This window comes from Mustelus asterias, unplaced genomic scaffold, assembly GCF_964213995.1.
Source record: "Mustelus asterias unplaced genomic scaffold, sMusAst1.hap1.1 HAP1_SCAFFOLD_47, whole genome shotgun sequence".
Classification (NCBI taxonomy): Eukaryota; Metazoa; Chordata; class Chondrichthyes; order Carcharhiniformes; family Triakidae; genus Mustelus; species Mustelus asterias.
Genome location: NW_027590122.1, coordinates 903025 through 928743, shown reverse-complemented (window position 1 = coordinate 928743; position 25719 = coordinate 903025). Strand labels below are relative to the sequence as shown.

The following is a 25719-nucleotide window of genomic DNA, read 5'->3' as shown; positions in this document are numbered from 1 at the left end:
AATCGAATGGCTCTGTCAAATCTTGATGTGATGTTTAGTTTGAAATTTCTGTCTATAAATCCTCACCTCCTGATATCTACGAAAGGAATTTACAACAGACATCATTGTCAGTACAGGATAGAAATTCAGAACAGACAATTCTAGTTTCTATGGAACATTCTTTCCTCTCTCATTCCCCAAAAGCTGTCAATCTCCATCCCACACACTCTCCCTCAATTCTCACTGCGCTCTCCTGAGTATACAACCTCCCAAGTCTATTGAAGGTGCTGATTCAGGCTGATTAACAGATCCATGCTGACCACTTTCTATATTGGACACAGAGATCTGAAAATCTACATGTAACGACCGGCCTACACGCTAGAAATTAAAATCTGTGCCATATGCGGGACCGGATAACTGGATTGGGAGAAAGGGAAGGATGTGGGGAAGAATTTTATTTTGGTGCAGAAAGGTCATTACCTGGAACCCGCTGCCTCAGAGGGTTGTGGAAGTGCAAATGATCCATGATTAATCTTCAAGCTGACAGCCACGTTAAAGTTTTACATTTGGCCATAAATGATGTGTGTAATGCACTGTATTACCTGGTTACAGATACATGAAGAATGTGAGGAGGATTTTTATTTAGGCAGCGAGTGGTGACCTGGAAGTTAAAAATTCAACAAGTCCCCAATTTCCCCCAGAATGCAAAAGAAACACAAAAGCGGAGCAAAGCAAGTGTTTTACTCACAGATGTTGGCCTCTTTTAGGTCAAAAGGAGCTCACAAACTATTTTTCAAATTGACATCGAGCCAGCCAGGAGTTGAACCTGGAATCTTCTGATCTGTAGTCAGACGCGTTATCCATTGCGCCACTGACCCACACTCTCACAGATGTTGGAGAGCCAGGAGGAAGTTTGAGTCTGTGTCTGAAGCTCAATCTTCATTCAGAGAGAGAGCAGCAGCAGCTTTGCTGGGCAGGAATGAGCAGCTGAACAAGCTCATTGTCCACTTCCGCATTCAGACAATCATAGAATCATAGAAACCCTACAGTGCAGAAGGAGGCCATTTGGCCCATCGAGTCTGCACCGACCACAATCCCACCCAGGCCCTACTCCCACACATTTTACCCACTAATCCCTCTAACCTACACATCTCAGGACTCTAAGGGGCAATTTTTAACCTGGCCAATCAACCTAACCCGCACATCTTTGGACTGTGGGAGGAAACCGGAGCACCCGGAGGAAACCCACGCAGACACGAGGAGAATGTGCAAACTCCACACAGACAGTGACCCGAGCCGGGAATCGAACCCAGGACCCTGGAGCTGTGAAGCAGCAGTGCTAACCACTGTGCTACCGTGCCGCCCATATGGGGGAGCTCTGATTGGCTGGAGGACCAGAGTCCTTCCGGTCCTCCAGAGTTCCCATTGGTCAACATCTCAGGGGTGGGCACTCCACCGCACATGCGCAGCTTCCTCTCTCCCTTGGACATGCGCAGCCCCAGGGCATGGGGGAGTGGACAGATTCAATCTTCCTCCTGTCTCCAACAGTGTTGTGTGTGTGTAGCAGCACTGAATTTGCTGCTGCAAATCATCAACATTTCTTTGCATGTGAAAGCACTGGTTGAAAGAACTGAGCAGTTTTCTCTCCCTTGAGTATTGGTGGTTCAGTGGTAGAATTCTCGCCTGCCCCGCGGGAGGCCTGGGTTCGTATTCCTGGCCAATGCAAAGCCTTAAAAGAGGCCAACATCTGTGAGTGAAACACTTTCTTTTCCTCCCCTTTCCATTTCTTTTCTCATTCTGGGGGAAATTGGGAACTTGCAGCAACTGAAGGGAAAGGAAGTGAATCCAGTCGGTATGTTCCACACATTGTTAGCCCAGTAATTTAGACAAATATCTGTCTGGCAGCCTGCAGGGAGATTTTCAGCTCCCTGTGTCCAGGAGAGGAAGCAGTGAGCATGGATCTGTCAATCAGCCTCAATCAGCACCTTCAGGAGAATTGGGAGGGTGAATATTAGATACAGCAGAGTGAGAATGGAGGGAGAGTGTGTGGGATGGAGATTTACAGCTTTTCGGGAATGAGAGAGGAAAGAATGTTCCATAGAAACTAGAATAGTCTGTTCTGAATTTCTATCCTGCACTGACATTGATGAATTTTCCAAACTCGTTTACAGGATATCAGAAGGTGAGGATTGACAGACAGAGGATTGAAACAAACGTCACATCAGCATCTGACACCCTCACTCAATTCATCGGACCTGAATATTATCGGCCTTTGAATCTGGAAGGAGAAATGTTTCTCTGTTCTGTCTGCGTCAACAGGCCTTTAATATCAATGTGACTGGAAAAGCACCAAGACACAGATACACCCGAGTGAGAGTGTTCCAGTGAACTGAGTGTGGAAAGAGCTTTAACCAGTTACACAGCCTGAAAGTACATCGCAGCATTCACAGCGGGAGAGACTGTACCCACGTTCTGTGTGAGATTTAACTGATTGTTTAACCTGGAGAGTCACAAGGACACCCGCACCATGGAGAAACCGTGGAAATGTGGGGACTGTGGGAAGAGATACAGAGCCCCCTGTAAACTGGAAATTCATCGACGCAGTCACACCGGGGAGAGGCCATTCATCTGCTCTGTGTGTGGGAAAGGATTTACGCAGTTATCTAACCTGTCAAAACACAAAGTCACTCACAGCCAGGAGAGACCCTTTAAATGCTCTGACTGTGGGAGTGGTTTCAAAAGCTCTCGGGAACTGATTATCCACCAGCGCATTCACACTGGGGAGAGACCATTCAGCTGCTCTCACTGCGCAAAGAAATTTAGACCATCATCCCACCTGTGGATACACCAGCGAGTTCACACTGGGGAGAGACCGTTCACCTGCTCTGTGTGTGGGAAGGGATTCACTCAGTCATCCAGCCTGCAGAACCACAATCTCACTCACACCAATGAGAGACCGTTTAAATGCTCTGACTGTGGGCGTGATTTCAAAAGCTCTCGGGAACTGATGATTCACCAGCGCACTCACACTGGGGAGAGACCGTTCAGCTGCTCTCACTGCTCAAAGAGATTTAGAACATCATCCCACCTGCGGGTACACCAGCGAGTTCACACTGGGGAGAGACCATTCACTTGCTGTGTGTGTGGGAAGGGATTCACTCAGTCACCAGCCTGCGGGCACACCAGCAAGTTCACAAGTGATGACAGGTTGGATTCTGCTGTTATTCCTGCCATTAATCACATCCAGGACTGAACCATGTTTATTCTTATAGTTGGTGAAGTGGAAGGGTAGGAGAGATTCTTTCTGCTGGACTGGCCGATCGCACGACTTTGCTTCCAGTGGGCTAATGCTCTTTGAGCCTGGGAGAGCACATTGCCACTGAAATGATCCACAAAAGCTGATGAAGGACATTTATTTTATCCTGGATAGTAAATAGTGTTTTTCCCCCCACTACAGGTAGATCTGAAATAAATACAGAAAGGACTGGAAAAACGCAGCAGGTCTGGCAGCATCTCTGGAGAGAGAAACAGAGTTAACATTTCACACTACTGGATTGGGAATCAATCTAGTAAATCTCCTCTGAACTGCTTCCATGGTATTTATAAAATGGGGCAGCACGGCAGCACAGTGGTTAGCACTGCTGCATCATAACACCAGGGACCCGGGTTCAATTCCAGCCTGGGTCACTGTCTGTGTGGAGTTTGCACGTTCTCCCCATGTCTGTGTGGGTTTCATCCGGGTGCTCCTGTTTCCTCCCACAGTCCAAAGATGTGCGGGTTAGGTGGATTGGCCATGATAAATTGACCCTTGTGTCAGGGGGATTAGCAGGGTAAATGTGTGGGGTTATGGGAATAGGGCCTGGGTGGGGTGCTGTTTGGTACAGACTCGATGGGCAGAATGGCCTCTGTCTGTACTGCAGGGATCCTACGATCCTTTGTTTAATTGGAGACAAAACTGCACCCGGTGTTCAAGATGCAGTTTCAGCAACGCCCTGTATAACTGAAGCAGAACATCTTTACTTCAATGTTCAATTTCTCTCAGAATAAAGGATAGCATTCCATTTGTGAGAATGGTGATTTATTTGAACTAAGACTTATGAGGTTCTCTTGTTTACAATAACTCCATAACTGTAAATCACACCAGGTTCCAGTGACTTAACCATGTGGCTCGAAAGAATACTTTAAATGGTGAATTCAGGAAGTTTATTAACCATTAAAAATGTAACAAGTCAGAAAGATAAAAAAGGAAAGTATCGATTAACAGTAAAAGGAGAAAGCTCAGCTTTAACAATTGAATGTATGAACTTATGAAATGTTATCGGGAGAAGCAGGAACTAGGGATGAGGAGCATATCAACCATGATCGAATGATTCGATGGGCCGAATGGCCTAATTCTGCTCCAAAATCTTATGAACAGATTTCTCTCTATCCTTTTCAGACCAGGACATGAAGTGATGGCTCCGAAAACATGGATAACTTGTAAAATCAACAGCTCCCAACACCTCTCTGTAGGGCACAGTGGTTTGCACTGCTGCCTCACAGCGCCAGGGACCTGGGTTCGACTCCCGGCTTGGGTCACAGTATGCACATTCTCCCCGTGTCTGCGTGGGTTTCCTTCGGGTGCTCCGGTTTCCTCCCACAGTCCGAAAGACATGCTGGTTTTCAGAGTAACTTCAATGCAGTGTTAATGTAAGCCGACTTGTGACACTAATAAATGAAGTTCCTGGGAAAATCCCCCAGTCACCGCACTCTGGCATCTGTTCGGGTACACTGAGGGAGAATTTAGCATGGTCAATAAGACCATAAGACCATAAGACATAGGAGCGGAAGTAAGGCCATTCGGCCCATCGAGTCCACTCCACCATTCAATCATGGTTGATTTCAACTCCATTTACCCGCTCTCTCCCCATAGCCCTTAATTCCTCGAGAAATCAAGAATTTATCAATTTCTGTCTTGAAGACGCTCAACGTCTCGGCCTCCACAGCCCTCTGTGGCAATGAATTCCACAGACCCACCACTCTCTGGCTGAAGAAATTTCTCCTCATCTCTGTTCTAAAGTGACTCCCTTTTATTCTAAGGCTGTGCCCCCGCGTCCTAGTCTCCCCTGTTAATGGAAACAACTTCCCTACGTCCATCCTATCTAAGCCGTTCATTATCTTGTAAGTTTCTATCAGATCTCCCCTCAACCTCCTAAACTCCAATGAATATAATCCCACGATCCTCAGACGTTCATCGTATGTCAGGCCTACCATTCCTGGGATCATCCGTGTGAATCTCCGCTGGACCCGCTCCAGTGCCAGTATGTCCTTCCTGAGGTGTGGGGCCCAAAATTGCTCACAGTACTCCAAATGGGGCCTAACCAGTGCTTTATAAAGCCTCAGAAGTACATCCCTGCTTTTGTATTCCAAGCCTCTTGAGATAAATGACAACATTACATTTGCTTTCTTAATTACGGACTCAACCTGCAAGTTTACCTTTAGAGAATCCTGGACTAGGACTCCCAAGTCCCTTTGCACTTTAGCATTATGAATTTTGTCACCGTTTAGAAAATAGTCCATGCCTCTATTCTTTTTTCCAAAGTGTACGACCTCGCACTTGCCCACGTTGAATTTCATCAGCCACTTCTTGGACCACTCTCCTAAACTGTCTAAATCTTTCTGCAGCCTCCCCACCTCCTCAATACTACCTGCCCCTCCACCTATCTTTGTATCATCGGCAAACTTGGCCAGAATGCTCCCAGTCCCGTCATCTAGATCGTTAATATATAAAGAGAACAGCTGTGGCCCCAACACTGAACCCTGCGGGACACCACTTGTCACCGGTTGCCATTCTGAGAAAGAACCTTTTATCCCAACTCTCTGCCTTCTGTCTGACAGCCAATCGTCAATCCATGTTAGTACCTTGCCTCGAATACCATGGGCCCTTATTTTACTCAGCAGTCTCCCGTGAGGCACCTTGTCAAAGGCCTTTTGGAAGTCAAGATAGATAACATCCATTGGCTCTCCTTGGTCTAACCTATTTGTTATCTCTTCAAAGAACTCTAACAGGTTTGTCAGGCACGACCTCCCCTTACTAAATCCATGCTGACTTGTCTTAATCCGACCCTGCACTTCCAAGAATTTAGAAATCTCATCCTTAACGATGGATTCTAGAATTTTGCCAACAACTGAGGTTAGGCTAATTGGCCTATAATTTTCCATCTTTTTTCTTGTTCCCTTCTTGAACAGTGGGGTTACAACAGCGATTTTCCAATCCTCTGGGACTTTCCCTGACTCCAGTGACTTTTGAAAGATCATAACTAACGCCTCCACTATTTCTTCAGCTATCTCCTTTAGAACTCTAGGATGTAGCCCATCTGGGCCCGGAGATTTATCAATTTTCAGACCTTTTAGTTTCTCTAGCACTTTCTCCTTTGTGATGGCAACCATATTCAACTCTGCCCCCTGACTTTCCTGAATTGTTGGGATATTACTCATGTCTTCTACTGTGAAGACTGACGCAAAGTACTTATTAAGTTCCTCAGCTATTTCCTTGTCTCCCATCACTAGATTACCAGCGTCATTTTGGAGCGGCCCAATGTCTACTTTTGCCTCCCGTTTGTTTTTAATGTATTTAAAGAAACTTTTACTATCATTCCTAATGTTACTGGCTAGCCTACCTTCATATTTGATCCTCTCCTTCCTTATTTCTCTCTTTGTTATCCTCTGTTTGTTTTTATAGCCTTCCCAATCTTCTGACTTCCCACTACTCTTTGCCACATTATAGGCTCTCTCTTTTGCCTTGATGCATTCCCTGACTTCCTTTGTCAGCCATGGCTGCCTAATCCCCCCTCTGATAACCTTTCTTTTGTTTGGGATGAACCTCTGCACTGTGTCCTCAATTACTCCCAGAAACTCCTGCCATTGCTGTTCTACTGTCTTTCCCATTAGGCTCTGCTTCCAGTCGATTTTTGTCAGTTCCTCCCTCATGCGCCTGTAATTACCTTTATTTAACTGTAGAACCTTCACATCTGATTCTGCCTTCCTTCTTTCAAATTGCAGACTGAATTCTACCATATTATGATCACTGCTTCCTAAGTGTTCCCTTACTTTAAGATCTTTTATCACGTCTGGCTCATTACATAACACTAAGTCCAGAATAGCCTGTTCCCTCGTGGGCTCCATCACAAGCTGTTCCAAAAAGCCATCCTGTAAACATTCAATGAATTCCCTTTCTTTGGGTCCACTGGCAACATTATTTACCCAGTCCACCTGCATATTGAAATCCCCCATGATCACTGTGACCTTGCCTTTCTGACATGCCCTTTCTATTTCGTGGTGCATTTTGTGCCCCTGGTCCTGACCACTGTCAGGAGGCCTGTACCAGCACCTAACCAGCACATCTTTCGGACTGTGGGAGGAAACCAGAGCACCCGGAAGAAAACCAGGCAGACACAGGAACAACGTGCAAAGTCCACAGAGTCACCCAAGCCGGGAATCAAACCCAGGTCTCTGGTGCTGTGAGGCAGCAGTGCTAACCAGTGTGCCACCGGGCCACCCTAACAAGTCTTGTCATGTTTTTTCTATTCTGTTGGCATCAGAAGGCAATATCTTATAATTCCCGCAGCATTTTAACCATTCTTATGTTTATAATTCTAAAAGTTAAAAACTTTTGTGTTCAAATTTACATTTCCGTCCTAACAACTGTATTAATGAATCATTTATTCTTTAATTGTCTCTCAATTCAGGCTGTCCATTTAACTAATCTCCTGCTTTACAATTGTGGGAACTTCAGTCCACAAATAAGGTAGTCGAATGCATTGTTAAAAGCAGAATGTTCTTTATATAAATAAATAACAAAGTTTAAAAATCATTGGCAAACAAAAGGAAACAGGAGCATTGGAACCAGCCTGGACTTGCAGACTGAAACCCCACCCAAAGCCCGCACGTGCTCAGAAGGGAGAGAGGCTGAGAAGAACACTCTGTAACACTTCTCCTCCCCTTAAATTTCAATCCCCCATCAGGACAGAAATACAACAAAGTAATGTCTTTAACAATACGGAAGTCTGTCAGGAGCTTTGTGGTTGCATTGCGACCTGTACAATACCACTGGTAAATCTTGTAATGGTGTTTCTGGAATGGGAGGTGAAGAGGTAGTTTGAGAATCTGTACATGAACATTCCTCTTCCACTCCCACAGCAGAGTCAACTGGCAAAGCTGGAACCATTTCCTGGTGAACATCCACAGCAGCATGACCCTCTGCCACGGTCTCAGTAATGGTTGCTGACTCTGAAACTGTTCCTGACTCGGGGTCACACCGCAAGCGAATATGGTCTTGGTGTCTGCGAACAACTCTTCCGTTTTACAGTCTCACCACCCAAGATACTGGACCACTTTGGTTTAAAATTTGATTACTCCCAAAGTTTCTGATGTAAACCTGATCACCCGGTTTGAACTGCCTCTCTTTGGCACGGTAGTCGTGTCCCTCCTTCTGCTTCTCTTGTCTCCTGCTCACTTTTGCTCTGAGATCTGGGTGAAGCAGGTCCAGATGAGACTTCAACCTTCTACCTAAAAATTCCACAGGAGAGAGTCCGGTTGTGGATTGTGGTGTGATGCGAAACTGGAACAAAAATCTTGAGAGCTTTGTTCTTAAAGTATCGCCTGCCATTCTTTTCAATCCCTCCTTCAGAGTTTGAACAGCTCTTTCTGCGAGACCATTTGTAGCCAGATGAAACGGTGCAGTACGCACATGGCGTAGACCATTCCTTTACAGGAATTCCTGAAACACCTCACTTGTAAACAGAGTGTCGTTATCTGAAACAAGCCAATCTGGTAACCCAGGGCTTGTGAAAATTTGACAGAGCTTCTCTATTGTCACAGGAGCTGGAATATTACTCATGATCTGTGCTTCCAACCATTTTGAATGCACATTTACAATGACCAAACACATATGATTCATGAAAGGCCCCCCAGAGGCCACATTTAGTCTGGACCACGGCTTATCAGGCCACTCCCAAGGATGAAGTGGGAATGTACCCAGTGTGTTGTGCCTGATTCAATTGACAAACAGTTTATTGAGTTACGCCAGCGGGGAGAAGCCACAGGGGCTGACCATGTGCAACTCCACCCAACACAGAATATCATCAATTCTTATCCAGTTACTCAGCCCATCCCAGCTGGACACAATCCAATCAGAATGGTGATAGATTACATACATTATAGGTTCATTAAAATTAGTATCTGGGCATTATGGGGCTATGTGATCATCTCATGGACAGGTGCCCCCATCATGATGCTTTCCCGACCCCCCCTTGGGGGGGTCTTTCTTGGGCTTTCTTTGTACATAGACTCCCTTAGTTAGAAATGGGATGGATTAAAAGTTCTCAAATGGATGTCAGCACCCTTCCTTTGTTTTAATCTAATGACCACATGGTCTGGCAACATTTCTATTTAATAATCTCTCTTTTTAAACTCTTTTCTTCAGTATCCAATTCCAGAATTTTCCCTTTCTTTGTGTTACTTGCGTCAGGAATAAATCTTTGGACCTGACAGGAAGTTTAACCCAAGATCAATCCAACACAGGATTGGTCAGAATCATTTCACATGTGTCAAATTTTAAATAACCATTACAAATTAAAACTCTCATTCTCACATGGGTGAATTGTATCCGGATTAAAATTCCCACATGTTTAGTAAAATATCCTGGAATCCTGTCTCTGGCCAGTAAATATGGCCATGATGTGGAGATGCCGGCGTTGGACTGGGGTAAACACAGTAAGAAGTTTAACAACACCAGGTTAAAGTCCAACAGCTCCAGGTTCATAACTTCTGAACAAAAAAAGTTTTATTGATCACACTTCCTTTTTTAAAAATCTGTTTGATTTAAATCACAGACAGAAAACCTCAAAGCTTGAAGCGTTCATCCCACAAATATCATCCACACACAAACTGAGAAACTTAACATGTGCTTTACATCAACAATAACTAAAATTAATTACTTAAGCGTTCTTGTGATCCTGTTTTTAAACTTCCAAAAATGCCTTTAATTAAAGATTCAAGATGAGGTTAATCCACCAGAAAGATAAACCTTAACAAATGTAGCCCAAAACAATAATAAAACACATCGACAAACATTCACATAAAACAAACAAAACACACAGATTCTCACAGCTCGTAAATTTTAAACAATGAATCCTCAGCGTTCTCTCTCGCAGCTATAGCTTCTTAAAGCGACAGAGCACTACAAGCTCACAACTCCTTGATTAAAATAAGATCCAAGATCCTTCATTATAACTTAACCTTTTTTAAGACAACTTACAAGGACTGATTTTAGAGGCAACATCTTTGTTGATTTAAAATCCCAAACACGTTACACCCAAACACCGGCAAAATCTTTGTTCTTTATCTGGGGATAAAACTCTCAGTTATTCCAAATTCCTCCAGGCTGTGCTTAATATTTCCGCATTTAACTTATTCCCAGAAATCCTCAATTATAAACTAAAATAGACACGTGTTTCCGGGCAGTCACAGGAATATGGTCAAGATAGTCCAGTCCCACAATGCCTCACATTCAATCTGCAGTCCTTCAATTATAACAGAATATGTGGCTGTATGTAGCTGCCTTGGCCATGGTCAACCCCAACCCCAAGGGTGCCTTCTTGAACTGCTGCAATGCCTGAGGTGTACGTACACCCACAGTGCTGTTAGGAAGGGACTTCCATAGAAACATAGAAAAACTACAGCACAATACCAGCCCTTCAGCCCACAAAGTCGTGCCGAACATGTCCCTACCTTAGCGATTACTAGGCTTACCTATAACCCTCTATCTTACTAAGTTCCATGTACTTATCTAAAAGTCTCTTAAAAGACCCTATCGAATCCGCCTCCACCACCCACCACCCTCTGAGTGAAAAACTTACCCCTGACATCTCTGTACCTAGTCCCCAGCACCTTAAACCTGTGTGGTCTTGAGGCAACCATTTCAGCCCTGGGAAAAAGCCTCTGACTATCCACTCGATCAATACCTCTCAACATCTTATACACCTCTATCAGGTCACCCCTCATCCTTCGTCTCTCCAAGGAGAAAAGACTGAGCTCACTCAACCTATCCTCATAAGGCATGCTCCCCAACCCAGGCAACATCCTTGTAAATCTCCTCTGCACCCTTTCTATGATTTCCACATCCTTCTGTAATGAGGCGACCAGAACTGAGCACAGTACTCCAAGTGTGGTCTGACCAGGGTCTTATACAGTTGCAACATTATCTCATGACTCCTAAGCTCAATTCCTCGATTGATGAAGGCCAGTACACCATCCGCCTTCTTAACCACAGCCTCAACCTGCACAGCTGCTTTGAGCGTCCTATGAACTCGGACCCCAAGATCCTTCTGATCTTCCACTCTGCCAAGAGTCCTACCATTAATATTATATTCTGCCATCGTATTTGACCTGCCAATATGAACTACCTCACACTTATCTGGGTTGAACTCCATCTGCCACTTCTCCATCCAGTCTTGCATCCTATCAATGTCTCGCTGCAACTTCTGACATCCCTTCATACTATCCACAACACCTCCAACCTTTGTGTCATCAGCAAACTTACCAACCCATCCCTCCACTTCCTCATCCAGGTCATTTATAAAAATCACAAAGAGTAAGGTTCCCAGAACAGATCCCTGGGGCACTCCACTGGTGACCGACCTCCCTGCAGAATATGACCCGTCTATAACCACTCTTTTCCTTCTGTGGGCAAGCCAGTTCTGGATCCACAAAGCAATGTCCCCTTGGATCCCATGCCCCCTCACTTTCTCAATAAGCCTTGCATGGGGCACCTTATCAAGTTTCCAGTTACTGAGAGAGACAAGAGATGAAATTTCTGGGCCTCTCACAAAAATCTTTGTTTCTTCATTGGACACAGGTGAGGTCCCAGAGGATTGGAGGATAGCAAATGTGGTCCCGTTATTTAACAAGGGTAACAAGGATAACCCGGGTAATTATAGGCCAGTGAACTTGACGTCCGTGGTAGGGAAATTGTTGGAGAAGATTCTTAGAGATAGGATCTATACACATTTAGAACTGAACAATCTCATTAGCGATTGTACAAGGGAGGTCATGCCTCACAAATTTGGTTGCGTTTTTTGAGGTGACAAAAATGACTGACGAGGGAAGGGCCGTGGATGTCGTCTCCATGGAATTTAGTGAAGCATTTGACAAGGTCCCTCATGGCAGGTGGTGCAAAAGGTTAAATCTCACGGGATCAAAGGTGAACTAGCTACATGAGTACAGAACTGGCTTGGCCATAGAAGACAGAGGGTAGCAGTGGAGGGGTCTTTTTCTGATTGGAGATCTGTGACTCGTGATGTTCCGCAGGGCTCTGTACCGGGATCTCTGCTGTTTGTGATATATATAAATGATTTGGAAGAAGATGTAGCTAGTCTGATTAGTAAGTTTGCGGACGACACAATGATTGCTGGAGTTGTGGATTGTGATGAACATTGTCAGAGAATACAGCAGGACATAGATAGGCTGGAAAATTGGGCGGAGAAATGGCAGATGGAACTTAATCCAGATAAATGCGAAGTGATGCATTTTGGTAGATCTAATGCAGGGGGGAGCTATACAATAAATGGCAGAACCATCAGGAGTATAGACACACAGAGGGATCTGGGTGTGCAAGTCCACGATCCTTAAAGGTGGCAGCACAGGTGGAAAGGGGGATGAAGAAGGCATATGGCATGCTTGCTTTTATTGGGGCATAGAGTATAAAAGTTGGCATATGATGTTGCAGTTATATAGAACGTTGGTTAGGCCACATTTGGAATACTGCATCCAGTTCTGGTCGCCACACTACCAGAAGGGCGTGGAGGCTTTGGAGAGAGTGCAGAAAAGGTTTACCAGGATGTTGCCTTGTATGGAGGGTATTCGCTATGAGGAGAGATTGAGTAAACTAGGGTTGTTCTCCCTGGAAAGACGGAGGTTGAGGGCAACCTAATAGAAGTTTACAAAATTATGAAGGGCATAGATAGGGTGAACAGTTGGAAGCTTTTTCCCAGGTCAGAAATGACAAACACAAGGGGTCACAAGTTCAAGGTAAGGGGGGCAAGGTTCAATACAGATATGCGGGGGACGTATTTTACACAGAGGGTGGTGGGGGCCTGGAATGCACTACCAAGCAAGGTGGTTGAGGCAGACACGCGAGGATCATTTAAGACTTATCTAGATAACCACATGAACAGACTGGGGATAGAGGGATACAAACGGATGGTCTCGTTAGGAACACATGATCGGTGCAGGCTTGGAGGGCCGAAGAGCCTGTTCCTGTGCTGTATTGTTCTTTGTTCTTTAAAATAGACACATGAGTTTCCGGGCAGTCACAGGAATGTGGTCAAGATAGTCCAGTCCCACAATGCCTCACATTCAATCTGCAGTCCTTCAATTATAACAGAATATGTGGCTGTATGTAGCTGCCTTGGCCATGGTCAACCCCAACCCCAAGGGTGCCTTCTTGAACTGCTGCAATGCCTGAGGTGTAAGTACACCCACAGTGCTGTTAGGGAGGGACTTCCAGCTACACATTCCAGACTTTCACTAGACTGTAGGTGGATACCAGATTGATATATTCCATTCAACCACACCCAAGCTGAGTTATTCCAATTCCTTTATTGTCCAGGACAATATATTCACAATATCATTAAAACAGAAATTAAACATTCCCATTTGATTTCAGGTATTAACATATTCTGTTAGTTTGTTCTTTATTGTCGATGTCAGGCTGGGCTTGTTCCTCTTGGAGAAAAGGAGGTTGAGGGGAGATTTGATCGAGGTGGACAGATTCTGACAGGTTTAGATAAGGTGGACAAAGAAAAGCTGTTCCTATTAGCTGATGGGACAAGGACTAGGGGGGGACACAGATTTATGGTTTTGGGTCAGAGATGCAAGGGGAGGAGTGGGGGAGGAGTGGGGGGGAGGGGGGGGGGTGGGGGGGGAGATGTGAGGAAGAATATTCTGATGCAGCGAATGGTAATGACCTGAAACTCGCTGTCTATGAGGGTGGAGGAAGTGGAGACAATAAACAATTAAAAAGGAAATTGGATGGGCATTTGGGATGTTCCAAACAGAACGAAGAACAAAGAAAATTACAGCACAGAAACAAGCCCTTTGGCCCTCCAAGCCTGTAGCAACCATGCTGCCCGTCTGAACTAAAACCCCCTACCTTTACGGGGACCATATCCCTCTATTCCTATGCATTTCATATATTTGTCAAGACACATCTTAAAAGTCACTATCGTATCTGCTTCCACTACCTTCCCCGGAAACGAGTTCCAGGCACCCACCACCCTCTGTGTAAAAAACCTGCCTGGTACATCTCCTTTAAACCTTGCCCCTCGCACCTTAAACCTATGCCCCCTAGTAATTGACTCTTCCAACCTGGGAAAAAGCTTCAGATTATCCACTCTGTCCATGTCCCTCATAATCTTGTAGACTTCTATCAGGTCGCCCCCCTCAACCTCTGTCGTTCCAGTGAGAACAAACCAAGTTTCTCCAACCTCTCCTCATAGCTAATGCCCTCCACACCAGACAACATCCTGATAAATATTTTCCGTACCCTCTCCAAAGCCTCCACATCCTTCTGGTAGTGTGGTGACCAGAATTGAACACTAGATTCCAAGTGCGGTCAAACTAAGGTTCTATAAAGCTGCAACATGACTTGCCAATTTTTAAACTCAATGCCCCGGCCGATGAAGGCAAGCATGCCGTATGCCTTCTTGACGACCTTCTCCACCTGCATTGCCACTTTCAATGACCTGTGTACCTGTACACCCAGATCCTTCTGCCTATCAATACTCTTAAGGGTTCTGCCAATAACTGTATATTTCCCATCTGTATTAGACCTTCCAAAATGCATTACCTCACATTTGTCCGGATTAAACTTCATCGGCCATCTCTCCGCCCAAGTCTCCAACTGATCTATATCCTGCTGTATCCTCTGCCGGTCCCCATCACTATCCGCAATTCCACCAACCTTTGTGTCGTCCACAAACTTACCAATCAAACCAGTTACATTTTCCTCCAAACCATTTATATATATTACAAACAGCAAAAGTCCCAGCACTGATCGCTGAGGAATTTCACTTGTCACAGCCCTCCATTCAGAAATGTACCTTTGCACTGCCAACCTCTGTTTTCTTCTGACAAAATATCTCTAAACTTCCTAACACCCTGTCACTCTGTGATCCTTGTGACATTTGAAACCAGGTATTTGCAAAAAGACTCAAAGAATATCAGCCCACTGGAGACTGAGACCGGCCAGTCCAGCACAAAGAAACCCTCTGACCCTTCCCATTGACGAACTGTGAGAATGAACAAAATGCAGTCCTGGATGCAACTGAGAGCAGAAACAATAACAGCAGAATCCAACCCCTGGAATCACTCGTGAACTTGCTGGTGTCTCAGCAGCCGGGATGAAACGCTGAAACCCTTCCCACACTGAGAGCAGGTAAACGGCCTCTCGCCAGTGTGAACTCGCTGGTGTCTCTGCAGGCTGGATAACTGAGTGAATCCCTTCCCACACTGAGAGCAGGTGAATGGCCTCTCCCCAGTGTGAACCCGCTGGTGTGTCCGCAGGTTAGATGAACAAGTGAATCCCTCCCCACAATGAGAGCAGGTGAACAGCCTCTCCCCAGTGTGAACTCGCTGGTGTGTCCGCAGGCTGGATAACTGAGTGAATCCCTTCCCACACTGAGAGCAGGTGAACGGCCTCTCTCCAGTGTGAACTCGCTGGTGTCTCTGCAGGCTGGATAACTGAATGAATCCCTTCCCACACTGAGAGCAAGTGAATGGCCTCTCCCCAGTGTGAACTCGCTGGTGTGTCTGCAGGTGGGATGACTGCGTGAATCCCTTCCCACATTCCGAGCAGGTGAATGGCCTCTCCCCAGTGTGAACTCGCTCATGTGTCCGCAGGCTGGATAACTGAATGAATCCCTTCTCACACTGAGAGCAGGTGAATGGTCTCTCCCCAGTGTGGCTGCGCCGATGAGCTGCCAGCAGAGATGGGGCTCTGTATCTCTTCCCACAGTCTGCACATTTCCACGGTTTCTCCATGGTGCGGGTGTTCTTACCTCTCTCTTGGGTGGACAATTAGTTGAAACTTCGTCCACACACAGAACAAGATTACAGTTTCTACCCGCTGTGAATGGTGTGATATTTATTCAGACTGTGTAACTGGTTAAAGCTCTTTAGTCAGTGCATTGGAACACTCTCACTCAAGTGTGGTAGTGTGTTGATGCTTTTTCACTCACACTGACATTTCAAATCTTTTCAAATCGACAGACTGGACAATCATTTCTCCTTCTAGATTCAAAGTCCGATGATATTGAGGTCCCAAGGAATAAGACTCTGTCAGATCGAGACGTGACGTTTGAGATTTCAGCCTGTGATTCCTCTTTCAATATCCTGTAAAATGAGTTTACAAAAGTCATCAGTGTCAGTACAGGATAGAAATTCAGAACAGACAATTTCTATGGAACATTCTTTCCTCTCTCATTCCCCAAAAGCTGTAAATCTCCATCCCACACACTCTCTCCCCATTCTCAGCAGGTCTGGCAGCATCTGTATGGAGAGAAAAGAACTGATGTTTCAGAGCTTTGACAAAGGGTCATCTAGACAAGAAACATCAGCTCTTTTCTCTCCTTACAGATGCTGCCAGACCTGCTGAGATTTTCCAGCATTTTCTCTCTTGGTTTCAGATTCCAGCATCCGCAGTAATTTGCTTTTATAAGGCTGCAGATACCTCCTCCCAAGTAACATGCGTGCGCCCAAGACATCACCACTTGTTTCCCTTATTTCTTTCGCACCCATGGTGCTCTCCGCAGTAAACACAGAGGAGAAGTATTCATTAAAAATCTCACCCATCTCCTGTGGCTCCACACACAGATGGCCATACTGATTTTTAAGGGGAACTATTCTCTCTCTAGCCACCCTTTTACTCTTAATATAGCGATAGAACCTCTTGGAATTTTCTTTAATCTTACCTGCCAGATCCATATCAGACCCACTTTTTGTCCTCCTGATTTCCCTCTTCAGTATTTTCTTACACTTTTTATAGTCAGAGTGATTCACTTGTCCCCGATTGCCTAAACCCAATGTATGCTTCCTTCTTTTACCTGACCAGAGCCTCAATGTCCCTTGTCTGCCAGAGATCCCTAAATTTACCATTCTTTCCCTGCATCTTAACAGGAATATACTGCCCCTGGACTCTTGATATCACACTTTTAAAACCTCCCATTTGCCAGTCATTCCTTTCCTTTCATTGATCTCGCTTCCAAACTAAAACCGGCCGTCTGCCATTACCCGCACTGATGTGGAGATGCCGGCGTTGGACTGGGGTAAACACAGTAAGAAGTCAAACAACACCAGGTTAAAGTCCAACAGGTTTATCTGGTTCACCCGCACTGCGCATGCTTCAGGTCCCGCCCCTCATTCACTCCGATTGGTTGGAGGACCAGCCACTCCCGCTCGGTCCTCCAGCCCCGCCCCCTCTTCCTATTGGTCCGGAGCTGCCGTCAATCAGTTCCCGGGCCTTGTGATGTGGAGCATGCGCAGTGTCATTGCTGTCCTTGGCGCTTGTTTGTCCCGGAGAAGCGGAGTCAGCGTTAGGCGGTGGCTGGGAGGATTTGGAATCACTTTGTGGATCCGCAAACCCTTCAGAATCATTGTCAGCTCCCTGGTTTGCAGCTGCGGGGCTTCTCCCTCCCTCCCTCCCGGGAACAGGCCCAGGTTAACGGCCCCATCCTGGCTCAGCCACTGGAGGATGGTTCACATCAGAGGATGGGGGAGGGGGACAATAAATAAGAGGTTACACTTTGGCCTCAAATCAATGAGGACTCTGATCTCTGGGAAGGAAGGAAACCCTGGGAGGTGGGCGGGGAGGATTCACAAACACCCGCTGGAGGCCCCAACACCCCCAATAAGACCCATTGGTTTTATTGTCAGTCTGCAGACAGCAGCTGGAGAACTGAACCCAGTAAGAGTTTTAACAACACCAGGTTAAAGTCCAACAGGTTTATTTGGTAGCAAACACCATTAGCTACCATTAGGTGTTTGCTACCAAATAAACCTGTTGGACTTTAACCTGGTGTTAAAACTCTTACTGTGTTCACCCCAGTCCAACGCCGGCATCTCCACATCAGAACTGAACCCAGACAGAGGAGAGGGAGGGAGCAAACTGGGAGTGGAGGAAAGAAATGGTGAGATGGGTTTGGATTTCAAACCAGGGAGGAGGGAGAGTGTGTGGGACAGGAATTTATTGATTTGGGGAACAAGAGAGGAAGAAATGTTCCAGAGAATTAGAATTGCCTGTTCAAAATTTCTATCCTGGACTGACAGTGATTAATTTTGTAAACTCCTTTTACAGGTGAGGTGAAGAAACATCACATCAAAATCAGACAGAGTCTCGATTCACTTGGACTTAAATATCCTCAGACTTTGAACGTGGAAGGAGAAATGTTTGTCTTCTGTCTGGAGGAGAAGATTTCAAACATCAGTGTGACTGAAAAAGCACCAAGATACGCGCACACCCGAGTGAGAGTGTTTCAGTGAGTTGACTGTGGAAAGAGCTTTATCCAGTTACACAGCCTTAAAAAACATCACACCATTCACAGCAAGGAAAAACTGTACACGTGTTCTGTGTGTGGATGAGGCTTCAACTGATCGTTTAACCTGGAGAAACATAAGGACACCAGTATCATGGAGAAACCGTGGAAATGTGGGGACTGTGGGAAAGGATTCAGTTACCCTTCCCTGCTGGAAATCCATCGGCGCAGTCACACTGGTGAGAGACCGTTCACCTGTTCTGTCTGTGGGGAGGGATTCATTCAGTCATCTGGCCTTTGGTCTCACCAGAGAATTCACACTGAGGAAAAGCCATTCACCTGCACCTCCTGTGGGAAGAGGTTCAGGCATTCTTGAGCACTCACTGTGCACCAACGCACTCACACCGGGGAGAGACCATTCATCTGCTCCGTGTGTGGGAAGGGATTCACTCAGTCATTCCACCTGCTGTCACACCAGCGAGTTCATTCTGGGGAGAGGCCGTTCACCTGCTCCGACTGTGGGAAGGGATTCACTGGGTCATCCCACTTACTGACACACCAGCGAGTTCACATTGAGGAGAAGCCATTCAGCTGCACTGACTGTGGACGGAGTTTCAGACAGGCATCCTCCCTCGTTGCACACCAGCGAATTCACACTGGGGAGAGACCGTTTACTTGCTTTGTGTGTGGCAAGGGATTCACAGTTTTACCCACCCTGCTGAGACACCAGAAAATTCACACTGAAGAGAAGCCATTCAGCTGCACTGACTGTGGAAAGAATTTCAGGCAGTCATCCAACCTCAGTGCTCACCGACGCACTCACACTGCAGAAAGACCATTCACATGCTCCGTGTGTGGGAAGGGATTCAATCGGCCATCCAACCTCTCTGCTCACCAGCGAGTTCACACAGGGGAGAGGCCATTCACTTGCTCCGTGTGTGGGAAGGGATTCGCAAAGTCTTTCAACCTGCTGGCTCACCAACGCACTCACACTAAGAGGCCATTCAACTGCTCTGTGTGTGGGAAGGGATTCACTCAGTCACAATGGCTCCTGAGACATCAACAAGTTCACCAGTGACTGCAGGGGTTGGATTTTGCTGTTTTTGCTGCTGTTCAGTATTGACAGTCTGACAATATTTTATTTCTGTTGATGTTAACAAACCCTATAACTAGCTGGAATTTAATATTCTGGAAGTGTCACTGATTTTCAGGGCTGCAATGTCACTTTTTAAAAGCACCACCAGTGATCTTCCCCCTTAATTGAAGAACTCTCAACAGGAACCTGTTTAGAATAAAATTAAGAACTTTTGCTTCAATTCTAATTTGATCTTTGGGCAAAATCTACAATTCATTCTCTGAAAGATCCATCTGCAGGGCACAAAGTATTTATTTTCAATGCTTGTATTGAGATTTTCTGGAAAGCTACTCTTTGATTTTTAAGGGCTATTTTTTGGTTTCCAGGGCATCGTTTTCCATTCTCAGTAACTCCTTTATTAATGATGTAGTCACGTAGTAACATTACCTTTTGTGTTTCTGTTAGTTTACTTCTTTGAATAAGATAGCACAAATACTGAAGACTGTGTATATATTAAATCTTTTAAATTGGAATCTATGAATGATATGTTTTGTTAACTTATTTTTAAAATACTCCCATACTCTCTTTCCAAAATGAGAATTCTAACTATTTGACACAAGGTAACTGAATCAGATGTTTACTGGTTCAGACGGTGGAGCAGGAAAAATCTCTCCCGATTCTGATCTTCATTGTGTGTGGATTTACATTGATAACCCATCAATAACCTCACTCCACCAGCTGAGATCAGCTCTGACCGGGGATTCTGTATGTTTTCTGTGAACGTTCAACTGCAAATAAAAGCAGTTTAGAATATGGACCTGGATGAATGGATCTCAATTTCTAATGTGACGACCCAAGTGATTGGTAAGTATGTTCACAATATCTGGTTACTCAAATTCCTGAGCTGTAAACCCCACCTCCTGAGATATATAAAAATAATCGAGACTTGTTCAGCAGAATGGGGAAAGGTCTGCCGATGGTTGGCTCATTCCTTTTGAGGCTCACACTGCTATGAAACTAGTTCTGTAGCAGGAAGACACAACTCCTCCACACATCACTGATAGGCTGCTGAGTCTTTTCTCAAAATAGGTGGCAAAGCTGTTCCTCCAGTTTGAGACTCTGTCTCTGCAGATGTAGCAACATCGGGAGAGACAGAATCTGTGGTTGGAGGAGATGGTCCTCACAGTTTCTGCCTCTCCCATGTACAGGATGATTTATTTCTTCCAGTAGTTCCTCACAAGACTTAATTTCTGCAGGCCTTTTGGCAAGTCATGTTGCAGCTTTATAGAACCTCAGTTAGGCCGCACTTGGAATATAGTGTTCAATTCTGGTCGCCACACTACCAGAAGGATGTGGAGGCTTTGGAGAGTGGAGAGGGTACAGAAAAGATCTACCAGAATGTTGCCTGGCATGGAGGACATTAGCTATGAGGAGAGGTTGGAGAAACTTGGTTTGTTCTCACTGGAACGACGCAGGTTGAGGGCGATCTGACAAAGTCTACAAGATTGTGAGGGGCTTGGGCAAAGTGGATAGAAGCTTTTTCCCAGGGTAGAAGAGTCAATTACTCGGGGGCACAGGTTTAAGGTGCGAGGGGCAAGGTTTAAAGGAGATGTACGAGGCAGGTTTTTTACCCAGAGGGTGGTGGGTGCCTCGAACTCGCTGCCGGGGGAGGTAGTGGAAGTAGATACGATAGTGAGTTTTAAGAGGCGTCTTGACAAATACATGAATAGGATGGGAATGGAGGGATATGGTCCCCAGAAGGGGAGGGGATTTCAGTTCAGTCGGGCAGCGTGGTTGGTGCAGGCTTGGAGGGTCGAAGGAATGTTCCTGTGCTGTAATTTTCTTTGTTTTCTTTTGAGAGTGAATTCACCATCCACAGCCATTTATTTTGAACCCTGGTTTGAAATATTCTCACTCTGGGTTTAAGGCTTCACGGCGTAATACACAGATTTAGATCTTACCACCAAACACCAATTTATATCCTCATCCGAGTCCCAGATTTAAATGTGGTTGTCCAAACTAGAAAACATATATAATTTGACTCTTTTTAAACCTGATTCACCACACCCTGCCACACTAATTACAAGAGATTGTGTTTGGGACCAGTTGTTCCACTAAAGTCTGTGTTGTTCTCAATGATGACAGTTTTAACCTCTCCGTAACCTGTCCTAACACTTCTGCCCTCCAGGGGGCTCTGTTTTTCTGATGGTGACATTCCCTGTTTACCCAGTCAGCCCTTGAATTGTTTGTGAATCCAGTCACATGTCGGTTAGACTGGATCAGGGCGGCAGATTTCCTTCCTTGAAGGGAATTAGAGAACCAGATGTGTTTTTACAACAATTAATTCATGCTCATCAATATTTTTGTTGAAACGTGGTGGGATTCAAACCCAGGTCCCAAAATCATTATAATAAATAGAGAAAATGCTGGATAAACTCAGCAAGTCTGTTTTATTCAGAATTCCAGCATCTGCTGGATTTTCCTTTATCTCCAAATCATTCCCCTGGAATACTCCTGCTCTGGCTCTAATTCCAGTCAGCTCAGACAACAAAAACAGGTTTCACAAAATCACAAACATTTAAAAAAGGAGGTAGTCAAAAGGCAGGTAACTAGAGGCCGGTTAGCTTAACTTCTGTAGGAGGGAAAATGCTTGGATCTATCATCAGGGAAGAAATAGCGAGACATCTGGATATAAGTTGTCCCATGGGTAAGATGCAGCATGGGTTCATGAAGGGCAGGTCATGTTTGACTAATTTGGTGGAATTATTTGAGAACATTACATGTGCAGTGGACAATGGGGAACCTGTGGATGTGGTGTATCTGGATTTCCAGAAGGCATTTGACAAGGTGCCGCACCAAAGACTGCTACATAAGATAAAGGTGCACAGTGTTACAGGTAATGTATTGGCATGGATAGAGGATTGGTTAACTAACAGAAAGCAAAGAGTGGGGGTAAATGGGTGTTTTTCTGGTTGGCGATCAGTGACTAGTGGTGTGCCTCAGGGATCAGTGTTGGGACCGCAATTGTTTACGATTTACATAGATGATTTGGAGTTGGGGACCAAGTGTCAAAATTCGCAGATGACACTAAGAGCAAAGTGTGCAGAGGATGCTGAAAGTCTGCAAAGGGATATAGATAATCTAAGTGAGTGGGCGAGGGTCTGACAGATGGAGTACAATGTTGGTAAATGTGAGGTCATCCATTTTGGTAGGAATAACAGCAAAATGGACTATTATTTAAATGGGAAAAAATTGCAGCATGCTGCTGTGCAGAGGCCAAGCTGATTGGAGGAGGGAAAGCACTTCCTCCTCTATGACTTGATCTCATTTGCATCTTAGCCAAAAGGCCGAGATACTGCTTTTAAAAATTGCTTCATATGAAACATATGAAGCTTCAATGTAACCTAATGACCTCAAACAAACCTCTGCAAGACGTGCCGGATCATTGACACGGATGCCATCATCTCACGTGAGAACACCATCTACCAGGTACACGGTACCTACTCTTGCAACTCGGCCAACATTGTCTACCTGATACGCTGCAAGAAAGGATGTCCCGAGGCATGGTACATTGGGGAAACAATGCAGACACTACGACAACGGATGAATGAACACCGCTCGACAATCACCAGGCAAGACTGTTCTCTTCCTGTGGGGGAGCACTTCAGCAGTCACGGGCATTCAGCCTTGGATCTTCAGGTAAGCGTTCTCCAAGGCGGCCTTCACGTCACACGACAGCGCAGAGTCGCTGAGCAGAAACTGATAGCCAAGTTCCGCACACATGAGGACGGCCTAAACCGGGATGTTGGATTTATGTCACATTATCAGTAACACCCACAGCTTGCCTCCTGGGCTTGTAGAATCTTAATAGCTGTTCTGTCTGGAGACAATACACATCTCTTTAACCCGTGTTTACTGTTCCCCCCACCCACATTGTCTGTACCTTTAAGACCTGGCTGGCTGGAGGGTTCGCATTCTAATCAGTATTCTGCAATTTGATTTTGTCTGTTTGCACTGTTTGAGAGCACATTTCCACTCCATCTGACGAAGGAGCAGTGCTCCGAAAGCTTATGGTATTTGCTACCAAATAAACCTGTTGGACTTTAACCTGGTGTTGTGAGACTTCTTACGCTGTGCAGAGGGACAGGGGTGTCCTTGTGCAGGAATCTCAAAGAGTTGGTTTGCAGGTGCAACAGGTAATTAAGAAGGCAAATGGAATTTTGTCCTTCATTGCTCGAGGGATGGAGTTTAAAAACAGCGAGATTATGTTGCAGCTGTATAAGGTGCTGGTGAGGCCACACCTGGAATACTGTGTACAGTTTTGGTCTCCTTACTTGAGAAAGGATATACTGGCACTGGAGGGGGTGCAGAGGAGATTCACGAGGTTGATTCCGGAGTTGAGAGGGTTGGCTTATGAGCAGAAACTGAATAGACTGGGGCTATACTCATTGGATTTCAGAAGAATGAGGGGAGATCTTATAGAAACATATAAGATTATGAAGGGAATAGATAAGATAGAAGCAGGGAAGTTGTTTCCACTGGCGGGTGAAACTAGAACTTGGGGGCATAGCCTCAAAATAAGGGGAAGCAGATTTAGGACTGAGTTGAGGAGGAACTTCTTCACACAAAGGGTTGTGAATCTGTGGAATTCCCTGCCCAGTGAAGCAGTTGGGGCTACCTCATTGAATGTTTTTAAGGCAAGGATAGATAAATTATTGAACAGTAAAGGAATTAAGGGCTATGGTGAGCGGGCGGGTAAGTGGAGCTGAGTCCACAAAAAGATCAGCCATGAGGCTCGAGGGGCCAGATGGCCTACTCCTGCTCCTAGTTCTTATGTTCTTCCCACAATCCCCACATTTCCATGGCATCTCCCTGTGACTGCAATTATGTTCCAAAAGGCCAGATGATTGGTTGAAGCTTTCACCACACCTGACTAAACCTCTGACTAACCTGACTAAAACTGAGGATAAAGTATTGGTGTCTGTAAGGGCTAATACAATACCCTTGGTTTCCTTGTAGATCTGTGGCACCAAGTTCAAGACTCCTTCATGAATCATCCTCTTGGCCTCTCGCCTGTCAACTGAGAATCTTATATGTTTCAGAATGTTCACTGCTCATTCTTCCAAACCTAATGAGTATAGGTGCAACCCTTCCCCAAAAGACAACGAGTTGGATTCTGCGGCCTCACTTGCCCCAAAACTGGAAAATCCCCCCCCCCTGAGGTCAAAGGACCTTTGTGTGGTCCAACCCCCAGCCTTCTACGATTCCTGTGGTGGGCGGGATGGGAGAATTCTCCCCTACACCTTCACAACCTTTCCTCAAAAGACAACACCTTCATCTTAGGAATGGACCTGGTGAACTTTCTCTGAACTCATTCCAATGAAAGCATGTCATTCCATCAGTAGGGAGACCAGAACCGTACACAGTATTCCAGCTGCTATCTCAGCAATGTCCTGTGTAGGTGCAGCAAGTTCCCTTTTTCAAACTCCACCCCCTTGCAGTAAAGTCCAACACTCCATTTGCCGCCTTCTTTACTTGCTGTACCTTCATCCTATTTTTTCACGATTCATGTACAAGGTCACCCAGATTCCTCTCTACGGCAGTATTCTTCAGTTTCTGTACATTTAAACAATTTTTTGCTTCTCTATTCTTCCTGCCAAAGTGGAAAAGCTCCCACTTTCCTGCACTATACTCCATCTGCCATTTTTCTGTCCATTCAGGTAACTTATCTGTGTCCCTTATAGATTTTTTGTAATAACCTCACAACTTGCTTTTCTACCTCTCTTTGCATCATCAATTCTGGCTTCATCCAAGTCATTGATCAAGGTGGCTGTTTTTCTCTCTCTCAGTTGTGGGTGATATTTGTGCCTATTCTCCTGGAAACTGAATGAATCTTGTTCCAAACTGGGTTCAATATCAGACATTTCAGGGAGTCAGGAATCATTCGTCCCTGAACCTACACTGGTTAAACCCCAGGCAGTTCCTCAGTAAGGATTTTTCTGGTTCCTCACCATATATTAGTCAGGATACTGAAACCCAGCTTTTTTACAGTCCACTCCTGGAGGTCCCACTCCCTGAGCCGACAACATTCAGCAG

The 25719-nt window shown here is 45.4% G+C and overlaps 1 protein-coding gene and 1 non-coding gene across 2 annotated transcripts in view; one reads left to right on the top strand and one right to left on the bottom strand.

Annotated features, from left to right (window-relative positions):
• LOC144483173 (uncharacterized) overlaps nt 1-25719 on the top strand; it is a 950558-nt gene that overhangs the window by 903676 nt on the left and 21163 nt on the right. Inside the window, 1 exon segment of the mRNA XM_078201968.1 lies at nt 2747-3186. Within this exon segment, the coding sequence (XP_078058094.1) occupies nt 2747-3186 (440 nt within the window).
• trnac-aca (transfer RNA cysteine (anticodon ACA)) lies at nt 785-857 on the bottom strand. Its single transcript has one exon. It is a non-coding gene; the product is annotated as a tRNA-Cys (tRNA).